General features: G+C 48.8%; 6 protein-coding genes across 6 annotated transcripts; 2 read left to right on the forward strand and 4 right to left on the reverse strand.

Annotated features, from left to right (window-relative positions):
- Positions 1-154: 154 nt before the first annotated feature.
- DEU56DRAFT_800175 (uncharacterized protein) lies at positions 155-1,710 on the forward strand. The gene is made up of 5 exons (XM_041353070.1): positions 155-677; positions 735-856; positions 904-1,047; positions 1,100-1,270; positions 1,319-1,710. Exons 1-5 carry the CDS (start codon positions 305-307, stop codon positions 1,640-1,642), a joined length of 1,134 nt encoding a protein of 377 aa, XP_041209036.1. The 5' UTR covers positions 155-304; the 3' UTR covers positions 1,643-1,710.
- Positions 1,711-2,475: 765 nt separating this feature from the next.
- On the reverse strand, positions 2,476-3,739 carry DEU56DRAFT_800185 (NADP-dependent oxidoreductase domain-containing protein). The gene is given in 6 exon segments (XM_041353071.1): positions 2,476-2,580; positions 2,634-2,983; positions 3,043-3,453; positions 3,515-3,646; positions 3,687-3,689; positions 3,701-3,739. The coding sequence occupies 6 exon segments, from the start codon at positions 3,725-3,727 to the stop codon at positions 2,547-2,549; spliced, it is 957 nt and encodes a 318-aa protein (XP_041209037.1). The 5' UTR covers positions 3,728-3,739; the 3' UTR covers positions 2,476-2,546.
- Positions 3,740-4,440: 701 nt separating this feature from the next.
- Positions 4,441-6,233, forward strand: DEU56DRAFT_800192 (chitin synthase III catalytic subunit). Its single transcript, XM_041353072.1, has 8 exons — positions 4,441-4,463; positions 4,525-4,712; positions 4,767-4,971; positions 5,071-5,285; positions 5,335-5,489; positions 5,550-5,697; positions 5,759-5,855; positions 5,905-6,233. The coding sequence occupies exons 2-8, from the start codon at positions 4,635-4,637 to the stop codon at positions 5,937-5,939; spliced, it is 933 nt and encodes a 310-aa protein (XP_041209038.1). The 5' UTR covers positions 4,441-4,463; positions 4,525-4,634; the 3' UTR covers positions 5,940-6,233.
- A 27-nt stretch (positions 6,234-6,260) lies between these two features.
- DEU56DRAFT_323248 (uncharacterized protein) lies at positions 6,261-8,164 on the reverse strand. The gene is made up of 4 exons (XM_041345663.1): positions 7,872-8,164; positions 7,670-7,819; positions 7,008-7,601; positions 6,261-6,951 (listed from the first exon to the last, which is right to left on the reverse strand). The coding sequence occupies exons 2-4, from the start codon at positions 7,721-7,723 to the stop codon at positions 6,514-6,516; spliced, it is 1,086 nt and encodes a 361-aa protein (XP_041209039.1). The 5' UTR covers positions 7,724-7,819; positions 7,872-8,164; the 3' UTR covers positions 6,261-6,513.
- A 1,162-nt stretch (positions 8,165-9,326) lies between these two features.
- Positions 9,327-10,876, reverse strand: DEU56DRAFT_323226 (uncharacterized protein). The gene is made up of 4 exons (XM_041345662.1): positions 10,606-10,876; positions 10,448-10,535; positions 9,476-10,395; positions 9,327-9,427 (listed from the first exon to the last, which is right to left on the reverse strand). The coding sequence occupies exons 1-4, from the start codon at positions 10,831-10,833 to the stop codon at positions 9,371-9,373; spliced, it is 1,293 nt and encodes a 430-aa protein (XP_041209040.1). The 5' UTR covers positions 10,834-10,876; the 3' UTR covers positions 9,327-9,370.
- Positions 10,877-10,885: 9 nt separating this feature from the next.
- On the reverse strand, positions 10,886-12,577 carry DEU56DRAFT_800207 (S-adenosyl-L-methionine-dependent methyltransferase). Its single transcript, XM_041353073.1, has 6 exons — positions 12,431-12,577; positions 12,214-12,357; positions 11,800-12,162; positions 11,658-11,743; positions 11,199-11,606; positions 10,886-11,143 (listed from the first exon to the last, which is right to left on the reverse strand). Exons 2-6 carry the CDS (start codon positions 12,350-12,352, stop codon positions 11,087-11,089), a joined length of 1,053 nt encoding a protein of 350 aa, XP_041209041.1. The 5' UTR covers positions 12,353-12,357; positions 12,431-12,577; the 3' UTR covers positions 10,886-11,086.
- Positions 12,578-13,395: the final 818 nt, after the last annotated feature.

The following is a 13,395-nucleotide window of genomic DNA, read 5'->3' on the forward strand; positions in this document are numbered from 1 at the left end:
TGTGACCTAGAACAAGAGTCAGAAGGGACGAGCATGTCTAAACAATACCTGGGGAGTTTCCCTGCTGTTAAACGAGCTGGCGTATTTTCCTGAGCAACGGGAGAATCAAGTACCAGCAAAATTGAAAAGTGTCGCCCAAGTCCATTCCACGGAAAGAAAGAAAAAGAAGCACAGCCACCCATTCCAGTAACCGCGCCTTTGCCGAATTGTGACTTCGACGATTCAATATTCAATATGGACTCTACCCCTTCGAAAACCACAAAACAACCACCCATCCTACCAATATTGTTTTAACTTCTCTAATATGTCTCATTCACGAAACGCGAGTGACGCCAGCGACTTGAGCGAGACCATCAGCGAACCTGAATCCGTCATCAGTTTCAACGAGAACGTGTATTTCAACATGCAAAACGCTACCGTGTTCACTGCGACATACGTGGGACAGGCTCGACAAACAATAGAGCAACTAGCGACGAATGAAAATAGATGGATCACAACTCCACCAAGCGTGCACGACGTGGACGCATCCAGGGTTCTAGACGCGATGCTGAGGAACGCTCGCGGGACCGGTGGCGAAACCTCTGAGCGTTACACTGCCTGTGCTATTTGCGCATGTCCGGAGATCCACGACCAAGTCAACCTCGCGAGGACTTGGTTCATGTATCTGCTATGGCCATGTCCGTTAAAAAATTGAAATATCTGCCGCGGACACTAACACGATTTTTCACTGGTAGTCACAGCCGGAACCCACCGATCATCGGACCTGAATTCTGAACAGGCCACGCCGACTATTGACGACACCTATGACAGCCTTGTAAGTGCCAGTACAGAACGGAGAAGCAGATTCAGGACAGATGTACGTCCTACCAGTTGAACAGCGGCTTTGGTGTTAACTTCCAACAGGTTAATCGACGGGACGGCTATAGATGTGTTGTTTCAGGTCTCTGGGATGGACCACACGTGCCCGCTGGTCTTGATCAGGGTTATGTAACCTTGAATGGAGCGCACATCATGAAACGGGCTGTCGGGGTTTTCACCATGGACCGGGTAAGGATTTCTCTAGTGGGTTATCATTAATTCTGACCCTTAGATTATATAGGCACATACTGCAGCTGCAACGTGGAATATCATTCGGCATTACTCAGGAATGTCCGAAGAAACTATTCAAAATATGGAAAGGCTTGTAGACGACCCTTCCAATGGCATGATGCTCCAACACGATATCCACGATATTTTTGATAAGCTGAAAATATACCTGGAGCAGACGGAGGTGAGCCCGCAGTCTTGCATCCTCACAATGTATTGATCAGCGCTCCAGCAAGAAAACGAGTATGTAGTCAAGGAGGTTGGGAGCAGGGCGTGGTTACACCGTGAGCTCCTCGGTAAAACTATCACCTTCCGGAATCACGATGCCCCCACACGAAACTTGCCATTACCTAACCCTCATTTCATCGCACTACATGCAGGCATCTCCCGAATTTTGCATATGAGCGGCGCATCCGAGGTATTCGCACAGATCTTGGACAAATATGATGGGGCAGCAGGAGGCAATGTCGGAAATTTGAAAAGCAATGGAGATCCGGTGCATCAACTATCTTCAATGATGTCTGCCTTGTTCATACACGATTCATTGATTACTTAGTGTCTCGCAATCATGTGGAGTTTTGTGCATTAATTTTTTAAGTGCAAGTTTGAAAGTGCATACCCCACCTGTCTTTTTCACCTCACGTCTAAGGCGCCCCATTGCGAGTCAGCCTGGCACTATCCCAACGACAACTACAGCAATGTTGAAACAGTTTCTGGTACTCTGTTATCAGTCGGACCTTGATCGGTTCTTTCGAACCAGACCTTCATGCGAAAGTCACAAGTGGCTATCACTCGTTGGAACGGTAATATTCTCCAATGGGAGGGTGTGAATCGCTGAAGAGATGTTGGTCAAGCTCCTTTGCCCATGTGCGTGAGTGGGACCACGTTCATTTTCTCACTGCTCGTAAATGAGCTCTATATGATCGCTCACTTACATATGTACAACTGCTTTGACAATCTTGGCAAACTCTCCCTTTGGCTTTGACGATGACCTCGACAACAAGGGTACATGCTAATAAGTGGGTATGGCGATACTAGCAGAAGTTTGTTTGATGGGTTTGGATTCATGATCGTGATGAAGTTGTGTCATGAGCACCATGATTGAAGCCGATATTGTCAATCTAGCGTTTGGAAAATTACCAAGCAGCAGACGTCGTTATTATGCTCTTGTCTACCAGATGGTCATGGAGGCCGTCAAGAAAATAATGCACAGGTAAGAGTATGATCCCTTCCTGCGAATGATCTGCTTTCGCTTTCCGCGCTGGTCACTTTAAATCACTCACTTTCTAGTCTTATCAACTGTTAAAACCCTGGAACGTGTGTTCGACACGATGCACGCCTTGCATCCTGTCTATTCATCAAAAATAATCATTCTTTGCTCAGTTCATCGCGGCGATGGTGGTAATACAAAATGCTACAGATTTTTGCTGACGTAGGCGCTCTACGTTGGCTGCAATCATTTAAAGGTGGCCACGGACGGCCTTGGGCTCATACCTGAAAGAAAACGTTAGTCTCATCTCGAATGGCCAAGCAAGTAGAATACGAACGGCTCCTCCAGGTACAAGATCTCCTCCGGGGTGAGCTCGATTCCCTTTATGATACTCTGCTGCAATCTCTCTAGAGAGCTTATACCCACGATAGGGCTCGACACCTTTGTTGCGACCCAGGCCAACGCAATCTGGCTCATGTTGCAATTTTTCTTCTTGGCGAGCTCTGCGACGCGATTGACGATAGTCTCGTCTCCACCGGTCAGCTTCTTCTCGAAAAGGGTTCCCTTGGTAGCGTTGAGACGTGCCGTCTCCGTGCCAATGGGACGTGCGAGGACACCAGCAGCTAGAGGAGCCCAGGGAATGACACCGATACCATTGTAGTTGCAATAAGCAAGCATCTCGCGTTCCTAAACGCGACATTAAACTGGAGAACGAATTTCGTAATTGTAAATAACTTAAGACACACCTCCTCGCGGTAGAGTAGCGAATACTCATCCTGCATGCTGACGAACTTTGTCCAACCGTTACGAGCGGCCGTGTCATTCAACATGGCAAACTGCCAACAGCGCATGGAGCTGGCACCTATGTAACGGACTTTCCCGCTTTGCACGAGGTCGTGAAGTGCCTTCATGGTCTCTTCAGGGGTGACTGAAGGGTCGAAGCGGTGGATCTGCAGGAGATCGATGTATGGGGTCTCGAGACGAGCGAGGGACGCGTCGACAGCGTTGAATATTGCAGCGCGAGATAGACCAGATTGGTTGACGTACTCAGGCAGCTGCTCCATGCCGGGTTTGAAATACGCCATAGTGGTAGGATCATTGGCGACAAGACCGTGGCACTTGGTGGCGATTATGATCTTGTGACGAGGAATGTTGTACTATGAAGTTCATACCATCAAACTTGAGATATCATCGATTAAGGACATCTGTAAGGCACACCTTTTTGATGAACTTGGCGATGACAACCTCTGATTCGCCGTTTGAGTAAATATTGGCGGTGTCGATGGTGTTGATGCCAAGGTCCCAAGCAGCCTTCATGAGTTCGATAGCGGGTTCCTCGTCAAGGACCCATGACTGTAAGAGGTTTAAAATGCAGTGAATGAAACATCGGAGATCATCACATACAGCCCATTTAGATGTGCCAAAGCTCATCGCACCAAGCTAAGAAGAATTATAAGTGCTGTGCATTGGCAACAAGCATTTCACCAACTTACAATTGGCACGGAGACTTTGAGACCAGTCTTGCCAAGGGAGCGGTACTGAACGACGTTAGACATGGCGTTGGAGATGAAAGTGATGATGATATGCAGTTGTTGATTCAACCCCAGCTGTATTTAAACCTTCTGATTCTTCCGTTCCATGACTCAGATTTCCGTGACGCGTACGTTGACAATGCTTACGGGTGCTGGATGACATGGATGTTATGCCGATATCTTACGTCTGCTGATAGCTTACTGATCCCCTGACCAAGTACTGATCTGATGACGAGCAAACACGTACTATGTGACATGAGTCGGCAAACTCCCGAGATAGTACTAGTAGTTCACGACTCACTGTATCGCCTTGCCTTGATACAATGAAAGATGTATGAACCGCAAGTTGTCACACTCTCGTCAACGCGTTAAGTGGTGATGCTAGCCTTATCTTGGCAAAGTGATATGAATCCACCTGGCTTGACAACGGTGAGGGCAGCCAGCCAGCACAACATGCATTACCTAATCAATACAATAGCGCACCCGTCCGTCGTGGCAGTTATTCTGTGATTTGTTTCCCAATTGTTTTGTTCAAAGTGATCTTGCACAGATTTGACTTACATCGTGCAGCCTTGTTTTATTCTTTGCTTGGAGCAGTTTCGACCATTCCTTCCGCGTGTTTTGTTCTCACCATTGTGAGTAAAGTTCCGAACCTTGTTGTATTGACCTGTTTACGATAGTTCAATTCCTTGCTTGACGACACTTTGCACGACTTGCACGATTCAGTTTCCCCCAGACTTCGTGTATACCTCTATCCTCCCCTGTCGCGCTACCATCTACCATCACCCTTTCTCACTTCAACCCCGATGGCTCGATTTGGCGATTTTCAAGCTCTTTGCTCCCAGGTACCGTCATACACCTGGTGTAATCTCTTTTATCGTCAGGTCAGTATCCTTTCATATCCCATATACATTGGCTAAGCTCATCCCCCCAATTAGTTGCAAACCAATGATCCAACGGTCTTGGTTGGTGTATCCCAAAACGCCGCCTCTGCCCCAGTCGGTGTTAATCCAGAGTGTGGGATACCAAAATTAAACACCAACGGCTCTCTGGGCAACATCGCCAATATCGTTGCTTGCGGTCTCAGTATCTTCATTGTCGGAGCTTTGATCTACTTCACTGGAAGGCGTAAAGCAGCAGTTGGTCAGTCTTCTTGCTTCCCCGAACCGAATCCTCACGCCATAATCCCCACACTTCGACGTTCGTTCACCGTTCCTGTTAACTAATCCTTTTATATTCCAGGCCGTGTGGAACTCCGGATATTCTTCGCCTTATACCTCTTGACCCTTCCATTCCAGTTAATCACGACCGGCTCGTTGCTTACTCAGGGCACAACTGCCTTGGTTGTCCTTACTGCCATACATGCTGGTCTCGTCGCTACATTATTCTGGACGTTGCTGGCCAATGCCATTGTAGCCACCCAAATTGTGGAAGATGGCACCCTGAGCTCAATAGTAGTGCGTCCCTTTCCATTCCCCAACCTACAGCAAGCTGAACACCACCCAGCCCTTCTCCATCATTTCCGTCGCATTCTTTGTGGCTACAACCTATATATCCTTGGACGTCGGACTCACCATTACCCATGTGATCGGAACGTCAAATCCACCCCAATCTATCAACAGTATACCACTTTTCGTCCTCACCAGTATCTGGCCAGGAGTGTGAGTCGCGCGACTTCCATGCGCTTTCTCTATACTTACTGTTTTGGGCCATCTTTATAGCGCTGCTTTAATCTATTTCGGAATCATGCTGTACATTGTCCTCGGGATTCTCAACGAAATCCGACCGGTTTGGTACTATGTTATCGCAGCCATCCTCTTCGTGCTTAGCCAGCTCGACTACTTCTTGCTCAACAAAATCATATGTCGAGTACGTAATGCATTACGATTAATGCGTCGGATCCTGCTGATCGCTTGGTACCTATCTGCAGGGCTCGTCGATGAAAGTTGACGGCTCGTTCATTGCCACAATACTAGAGACCGCATGCGTAGTCGCTCTTTACTTTGCATGGAGAGGAATCACAGAAGGTAATCTCATCCGTCCTCTCTATTTCAACCTTGCTCACCCACGTCACAGAGGACTGGGATAACGATCTCTACTACCCATCATGATATAGATGAATGGGCTATGTATGTTGTTATGTTTGTGATTTTCCTTATCGTTTATACACGCGATACATGTTACTCCTCGGTTTACACGCTTATTCGCCTTTCCTTGCATTCTGCCTATGTATGGTTATCTACGCGGCGTTAGCGCTAGGGCTGGTCGTGAAGTGTTGTGGGGCAGGTTCTGGTTAAAAAGAGGCACACCAGTGGCTCGCTAGCGCTTGGACTTGTAACTTGTATCTCTGCGGGGTGCATACCCGAATATTGTTGTGCTGTAATATCATCATGATATACCATCAATCATTGGCCCGGGACGGTGAGGCCGTCGTGTACAATATGATACATATATCTAAACGCGGTGAGTCAACACCTATGCGAGACTCTGTCTCACAAGAATATGAATGAAAAGCGCGGATCAGGCGCGTCTGCAAAGTGAACTAAAGTATTCAATAGAAAAGAAACGTTCACAATGAGCGTGTAGCAACTGCTCGCAGCACAATAATTAAAAAGGAAGACCACAAAAGGATGACGTGGATGTGATACATCGAACTCTCAAGCCAGAGAAGAGCCCGGAGTCCCTTTACATCTCGACGACTCGTTGCGTGATGAATGGCGTTATCTCAATGGAGACCCAACTGTCGTCTGTCGACCTTCTAGCCACACGACCATCTGTCGACCGTCTAGTCAAACGACGAGATTTTTTGGACTTCACGCTGAACGAAGGCGATGCCGGGGTGGAAGCAGGACTAGCAGAAATTGGACTTGTCGAGCCTGAACTGCTTATATACGATATTGGAGAAACCGGAGACGGACAGTCACTCGGGCGACGTTTTTTCAAGCGTCGACGTGGACTATTTGGGGGAGTGGTGAGATTAAACGATGGCTGGTACTTGTCCGCTATCCATAATGGGGGCGGTACGCGACCGTGACTCTCGGGCGCCTTCGTTTTCTGTTCTTCTACACGCGGGACCTCGACATAGGCAGACGTCGAGGTAGTCGTGACGGACCAGTGTGATTTCTGCGTCAGCGGTGAGATATAGATATGTGGGAAGGAGGGGAAGGCGATAGACGTACTGGTTCTGTTCGTTTTGTTATGACTGGTATGTTTTCGAAGAACCCCTCATCTGACACAAGATCTGACTCCAAAGAGATGTCTGCGAACGCAGGCTGCGCCTCGAAGGAAGAGGGTTCTGCATGGAGCTTATCAAAACATGGGTACTGGCGTGACGGCCGTAGGATAGGGTCTCGCGAGTACACGTCTAGTCCATCCAGCGTCGAGGATGCCACCGTATTGGAGGAGTGCTTGTGCTGCTTGTAAAACTTCGAATTCCGCGGAACGCGATGGAGGAAGGCTTTGAACGTATCTTGGAAACTTCCAATCGTCGCTGTGGTGTTCTCTTCCGATGTATATCCGTCGTGATCGGTGCTGACGGCTTGAGAAAAACCATCATCAGAAACGTCAGGAGGGGTGCTAGCTCCGGAGGAACTCTCATATTCGTCGTCGCTTGAATCGAGTAGGCGTGTTCCGGAAAATGTCACCATCCCGTCATCAGGGTCCCATACCGCTGCGAAGGTCAATGCTGACTTTGGGGAGACAATGTTGGACGATTGGTTGTCATCGGTGGCCGCAGTGGTGTCGACGTTGCTGAAATCGAGCGAGATGGATAACTGTGGTCCAGACAATGAGGAAAGTCAGACCGATTGTGTGCGGATTTAGAGGGGTTACTAGATCCCACCTTGTTGGGGATACTACTTGAGTTGGGGCTACTGTCCATGGGACTGTTGTCCATTTAAACTGCTTTTGAAATTTGTATGGCAGTAGTAAAGAGCGGGTTTGAGCGAAAGGGGTTGTCACAATAAATTCTAGTTCTAGTTTATAGTGTGTGCTAGAAAGGGAGTCAGTCTCTTGCCATGCTTTCGGGCACGACGCGAACGCACCTAAGGTCAGTGGCTGAACTGTCGTATGCCTGCACACGCGTGGATACGATGCCCGGGAGGAAGAAATGGGAAGAGCGGAGGCAAGGGACGCATGCGCATATTTTATAAATGACCGACTGAAAATTATCTTGACGCCCTCTTTGCCCCGTGCATCAATAGAAGACTCGACATACCTGGTCACTTCCCGCCTGCTGTGAGAATATTAAAAACGTGCAGCTTGTCGAGGCCCTCTTCTACTGGAAGTTCTACATCCGAAAGTTGACCCCATTTGCAGCTGCACGTGACCGAGGCTGTATCACTATCCATACAAGGATACCTCCCATTTCTTGTAAGCACAGTTCGGGTTACTGGTGTTGGACCTACTTGGCTAACCCTTCTCCCTTAGGCAGACCAAATCGAAGTAAGGAAGTATTCGCAGGCCTTCTGATTGCCTACAACGACCCCTTCCTTTTCGACTATGATATCCTAACTTGAGCGGAGCAAAGTGTCAAGTGATGCGGGTGGCAAGCGAATCAATGTCCGTACCGGCAATCCGCGCCCCAGACGCGTGTAAAATAACATGAGCCCTCGGAAGCGTCACAGCGATTCACAAAGTGCTGCAATTCGCGGACATTGAAGGGCGTGCTTTGATCGGATGGAATTCGGACTTCTTTGCTATGATCGGCGACTACCCTTCCACAGGGAAACTTCTACTATGGATAGGACATCGATACCACGCACATAAGCACGTGTGAGGTTACATCCTGCCGGGAAAACGTGGCATTTAAAGATCGAATAAGCTTCGGATCACCGCGCTGTATCTATACGTATTTGAGTTTTCAGTCGCATAGTTGAGATCTGGGCGCCGCGAAGCGAAGGGTCACCGGCACCGATGGGAGGATCATAGTGACAAAATAAGGCTAGAGACGACGTGTTACATCTCCTCCAGCGAAACCGGATTACGCGCCTCAAAGAAAAACTTTCAGAGACTGCAAAGGGCACGATAACGACTAGTTTCATGACGTGCAATTACTGGTATTAGTCGAGCCGTGACGAAGCTTCTTAAAGCGAGTCGTGTTCAGTCTCGAGTCATCCTTGAGAAAAAGTGTAGAACGCACATGAGCAAGGAACGGAACGCGAACTGCGATGAGTAAGCAAGCGAACGACCGAAAAATTCAAGTTCTCATCAATCTGGGGAAACAGCTACAACATTCACAAAGTCAATTTTAGTCCATTGACATGGGGTGGGATCTTAAAGAAGCTGCTTCAAACAATCTATGCTGACTTGCTCATTCGAAATTTAGTGCCTTGGACTTGACAAGTCGTATGCGAACCAACCCTTCCGAGTCCGAGACCCCTTATCCCAGCTCTGGCACGATGGTAGGCATGTTATGGTATTTGTGAGACAGCGACAAAGGATCGCGACTAGATGACAGCAGTCGAGGACGTTGCATTAATAACAAGTACCTCAGTATTATTCCCTTCGAATCAAATATTATCTCAACGCAAGAATGAGCTCACTAGACGCGTCCCTCGTCCATATGAGCCAGATCCTGCTGAGCACTTAACAATACTTCCTAGGAATTCCATCAGTCAACCTCCAGCGTTGCTAGGACATCACATACCGTCACAAGCGCCTGTCGCGCCTCGTCCTTAATCTCCTTCCACCTCCCCTCGTAAGTCGACAACAGCTGCTCATACTCATGTTTCCGAGCCAACGGCCCAGTCCTGATGATAGACTGCAGAACAAAGATGCCTGCAACCCACTCCACCTCGTCTGCCTCCCAAACCGCATCGCGTGCCATCAGTTCCGACAGTGATTCAGCCGTGCTGGCGTAGTCGCCACGGAAACTCAACAAACCAAGCTCTAGCGCCGCGCCATGAATCTGTGCCCATTGGATGTAGTCCTTGCGCTTTTGGCGGTCTGCGGCAATACGCTCCATTTCATCACTCATAGAAGTCCCACTTGCCGGGGCAAGGACCGGGTACCACACAGATGATTTACGAATGGCCATCTGCAGTGCGCGAGGGCCGGCAACTGGGCCGGAGACCCCCGCATGCATGAGGGTCGCTGGGAAATACCCACATGCTTCAGTGAAGCGACGGAGGATCGTTATGATCGTGTCGTGATTTGAAGCGGTCCGTGAGGCCGTTGGAGCGTTGAGAGATGAAGTGACAGCTGCAAAAAGAGCGTCGATTATGGGATTTAATGGAGTCGGCGAGGGATGTGACAGGACATAGCTCTGAATGAGCGATGAGAGCGTCGTAACATCTATTCCTCGTGTGAGGAACGCATCTCTCAGAGCGTTGGGGCTAGCATTCAGAGCAAGTGTAGCCGCAGAAGGTACCGATACGTTGGTCTGGAAACTGAACTGTATATGGCCAGTAGGCTGAGGCGGAGGTACGTGTTGTTGAGATTGCTGCTGTTGCGACGACGAGCTGGCAGTCTGAGCGGCTATGTCATTTTGGGCAGCATACGACACAGTCGTTGGCGTCTCGAGATTCGGGCTCCATGTTAAGCTATTATGCCCAGGAGACCCAGAGGCTATAATGAAGATCTAAGGATCAGGAAAGTGGTACTGGTTTGAGATCCAAACCTTTCTCAGCTGGCTTCTTGGATCTCGTTCTTCCCTCGAGCTTTCGTCTCGCTCGGCCTACGGTATTCTTGTACCAATTGTATATTTGCTAGGATCAATACACCACCATCAATACATTTTCACTTCCTCAATTAAGCATCGGCGGTAGCAGCCCTCACCTCCCGGAACCTTGGTTCTGCTTCGTCGATGCCTTGGAGGTCCTCTGGCATGCCAAAACGGACAAGGAACTCATTGGCGCGGTCCAGCGCGAACTTCTTGGCGTCACCTCTCACATGCCCGCGAGTACGTGTCTCAAAGCCGCTTATGTGACTTCGCAGAAAGATGAGCTGTTCGTCGGTGTAAGCCTTGGGCAACCTGGGTTTGCTCACCCTGGGATCGCTGGCCATCGTATCGTGAGGCTGACACAAGGTTCGCTCTCATTCTCATCCTTCTTCGGCAACGCCCGAAGGATCGTTCCCAATGGGACTATGCTTATCACCGTGCGGAACTAGCGCGGACTCTTTAATCATTTGTGGTTTCGGATTACCTTAGGTTCAAGCTCAAGGTCAAAGACATTCGTGCATGGTTCTATGTAGGGTAAGTATTAGCAGCGGGTATATACGTAATATATATGTGGCATTGTCCAGTGAAGTGTGCAGCTCATCCTTCAGAAAGCGCGGGCTTGCGGCAAATTGCGAGGTACATGGGCGTGAAGAGCTTTAAAAGGATGATAAGCCCTCGTTCGGATCTACAGAGAGGTGCTCCAACTTACCTTGGTCTGGCCACCCTTCACGAGCGCATCAGCAGCCACCTTGAGGGATTCGCCAACGTCATGAGTGCCTTTTGGCATAAGATTAACCATCTCCATGAGCTTGATTGCGGTGTGTGAAACGAGCTTGCCGCTCCAGCTCATTCGCCAAACGGTGAAATAATCCCAGGCAGTCTGGGCCTTCCAGATATCGCCTTCAAGTGGGTAATACCACGGAACTTCATCAGGGCGTTCAGCAAGATCCTCTTCATGCTCAATCGTGAAGCCGACGTTGATCATGGCTTCACGGGCTTTCTTCAGGTGGCGCATCTCTGGGATACCATTGCCATACTCGATGGAATGTGCGAGTTCCTTGTGTGCCGGGATTGATGGATCCCACGCGTCGGTCATGCACCACTCGTAGACGCCGAACTGTAAACCGATGATTAATATATTGAACCCCGAAGGCAATGACTGACATACCACTCCTCCAGGCTTCAGAACCTTCATTATTTCCCCGTACACCCCCTCCCACGTAGGTGCATGAACAGTGGCTTCAATGGCGTACACTGATCTCCATGTGTTTGAGTTCAACAATGTTTCACGAGACTGCACAAGCACCCACCAGCATCAAATGAGTTCTCGCCAAACTGTTCCGACAGCTTCATAAAATCACCCTTGGCAAAACTCACTTGGTCCTGAAGACCAGCCTTCTGGGTGTACTTCCGAGCGCGCTGGATCTGAAAGTCGTTGTTGTTCAAGCCAACGATGGAGACGTCCGCAAACCGAGCAATCTCGCGTGCGGGACCACCGACACCGCACCCAACATCTAGTACGCGCATGCCAGGGCGAAGCGACATTTGGGCTGCGAGGTAGTGTTCATGGCGGGCCAAGGATGCTGCGAAAGCCTCTCCTTTGTAGAATCGCGAGAAGTGGAAGGACTGGGCCCAACCATACTCATACAGCTCCGTCGCCCCATCGTAGTAGCCTGTGTCTTCTGTTAACAACAAAAAACCGTTCAAAACATCATGAGGTATACCATTTACAACGTCGGTGTAGCTCTCAACACGGTTTTGATTATCCACTTCACCCTCGTTGCCAAGGTCCTTTTGCCAGAACTTGGTATAGTTCTCGACGCGTTTTTCTTGACGTCCGTCAGTGTACTGAGTAGAAACCATGATATCTGCAAAACAAAATCGCATAAGTAACAAATTCAACCTCCACAACAACAAAACAAGAAGAGATGCAAAACTTACAAGCTATTTACTATGGTGTAGAATGAAAGTATGAGGGAACGGAGCCAACTCTGCGAATTGAGGGTGGACCAGCCTCCCCTAGGCAGACCTTTATAGACGAATGAAGGCTCCGGCTGTGGATACTATCCGTTACACTCTATTCGTGACGGTCCGCAATTTCGTGAGTCACACTCATGTCACGAATAGTAACGGACAGTCACACTAGCCGTGCTCACGTGCTCACGGATTGCAGCTGCAATGAAACACTGTTAAATTTAATGTCCGACGTCGGCAGCCACGGCAGGTGACATCGAATCGTGATTTTTGCTGCTGTCACGCTAAAAACACGATCTCCACCATTTCTCAACGGATTTGTTTTGTTTCACTTGGGATATGGTAGTATAGTACGTAGAATACATACTCAGTGAAGTAGCTAAGTAATTACTTGAAAAATGAGGGCTGCAGACAAAAATCACGAAATTGCGGACCGTCACGAATAGAGTGTAACGGATAGTAGCATCCACTGGGTGAACCCGACGGTAAGAAATCAGGTCATTTTGTCTGGACCTGAATCACGTGGACCGTCGCTATAGGTTATGCATGTGTATATATATAAGCGTAGTCTATAGATAGGTGAAACAATATTCACTTTCGAAACTCAATTGCAATCCAAGGTACCCCCTAGCCAGACTATTAGAAGGAAGGCAGATGCTCCTTCTAACTGAAGGAGCTGTCAAACGTTTGTGCCAGACACGAATAAAAAACCTGATCCTTCGGAAGTCTCAGAGCTCTTGCGATTCTCGGACATTGAAGGGCGTGCTCCAGTCGGATCGGTTCGAGTGCTTCTCGACTATCATCGGCGACTGCATGTAGTATGTACGCATAGCCATCTGGTTTCCGCAGTGTGAAGGAGAATATAGCATTCGAGGGCCAAAAATTGTCGGATGACCATGTTATATGGCTTTGAGTGTCTAGAACCACTAGGT

Source organism: Suillus clintonianus (assembly GCF_016758775.1).
Source record: "Suillus clintonianus strain FC179 chromosome Unknown DEU56scaffold_30, whole genome shotgun sequence".
NCBI lineage: Eukaryota > Fungi > Basidiomycota > Agaricomycetes > Boletales > Suillaceae > Suillus > Suillus clintonianus.

Coding starts and splice junctions, on each gene's coding strand:
- DEU56DRAFT_323226 (XM_041345662.1), bottom strand. CDS start 10,833: ATGGCCAGCGATCCCAGGGTGAGCAAACCCAGGTTGCCCAAGGCTTAC. Junction 10,536..10,605: donor CAGAACCAAGGTTCCGGGAG/GTGAGGGCTGCT, acceptor TATTGATCCTAG/CAAATATACAATTGGTACAA. Junction 10,396..10,447: donor CAAGAAGCCAGCTGAGAAAG/GTTTGGATCTCA, acceptor TCTTCATTATAG/CCTCTGGGTCTCCTGGGCAT.
- DEU56DRAFT_800192 (XM_041353072.1), top strand. CDS start 4,635: ATGGCTCGATTTGGCGATTTTCAAGCTCTTTGCTCCCAGGTACCGTCA. Junction 4,972..5,070: donor AAGGCGTAAAGCAGCAGTTG/GTCAGTCTTCTT, acceptor TTTATATTCCAG/GCCGTGTGGAACTCCGGATA. Junction 5,856..5,904: donor ATGGAGAGGAATCACAGAAG/GTAATCTCATCC, acceptor CCCACGTCACAG/AGGACTGGGATAACGATCTC.
- DEU56DRAFT_800175 (XM_041353070.1), top strand. CDS start 305: ATGTCTCATTCACGAAACGCGAGTGACGCCAGCGACTTGAGCGAGACC. Junction 857..903: donor GAAGCAGATTCAGGACAGAT/GTACGTCCTACC, acceptor AACTTCCAACAG/GTTAATCGACGGGACGGCTA. Junction 1,271..1,318: donor TATACCTGGAGCAGACGGAG/GTGAGCCCGCAG, acceptor TCAGCGCTCCAG/CAAGAAAACGAGTATGTAGT.
- DEU56DRAFT_323248 (XM_041345663.1), bottom strand. CDS start 7,723: ATGGACAACAGTCCCATGGACAGTAGCCCCAACTCAAGTAGTATCCCC. Junction 7,602..7,669: donor CAAGTAGTATCCCCAACAAG/GTGGGATCTAGT, acceptor TCTGGACCACAG/TTATCCATCTCGCTCGATTT. Junction 6,952..7,007: donor TAACAAAACGAACAGAACCA/GTACGTCTATCG, acceptor CCGCTGACGCAG/AAATCACACTGGTCCGTCAC.
- DEU56DRAFT_800185 (XM_041353071.1), bottom strand. CDS start 3,727: ATGAGCTTTGGCACATCTAAATGGGCT. Junction 2,984..3,042: donor CGCTACTCTACCGCGAGGAG/GTGTGTCTTAAG, acceptor TGTCGCGTTTAG/GAACGCGAGATGCTTGCTTA. Junction 2,581..2,633: donor ATCTTGTACCTGGAGGAGCC/GTTCGTATTCTA, acceptor GTTTTCTTTCAG/GTATGAGCCCAAGGCCGTCC.
- DEU56DRAFT_800207 (XM_041353073.1), bottom strand. CDS start 12,352: ATGGTTTCTACTCAGTACACTGACGGACGTCAAGAAAAACGCGTCGAG. Junction 11,744..11,799: donor CGAGAACTCATTTGATGCTG/GTGGGTGCTTGT, acceptor CATGGAGATCAG/TGTACGCCATTGAAGCCACT. Junction 11,607..11,657: donor TTCTGAAGCCTGGAGGAGTG/GTATGTCAGTCA, acceptor ATCGGTTTACAG/TTCGGCGTCTACGAGTGGTG.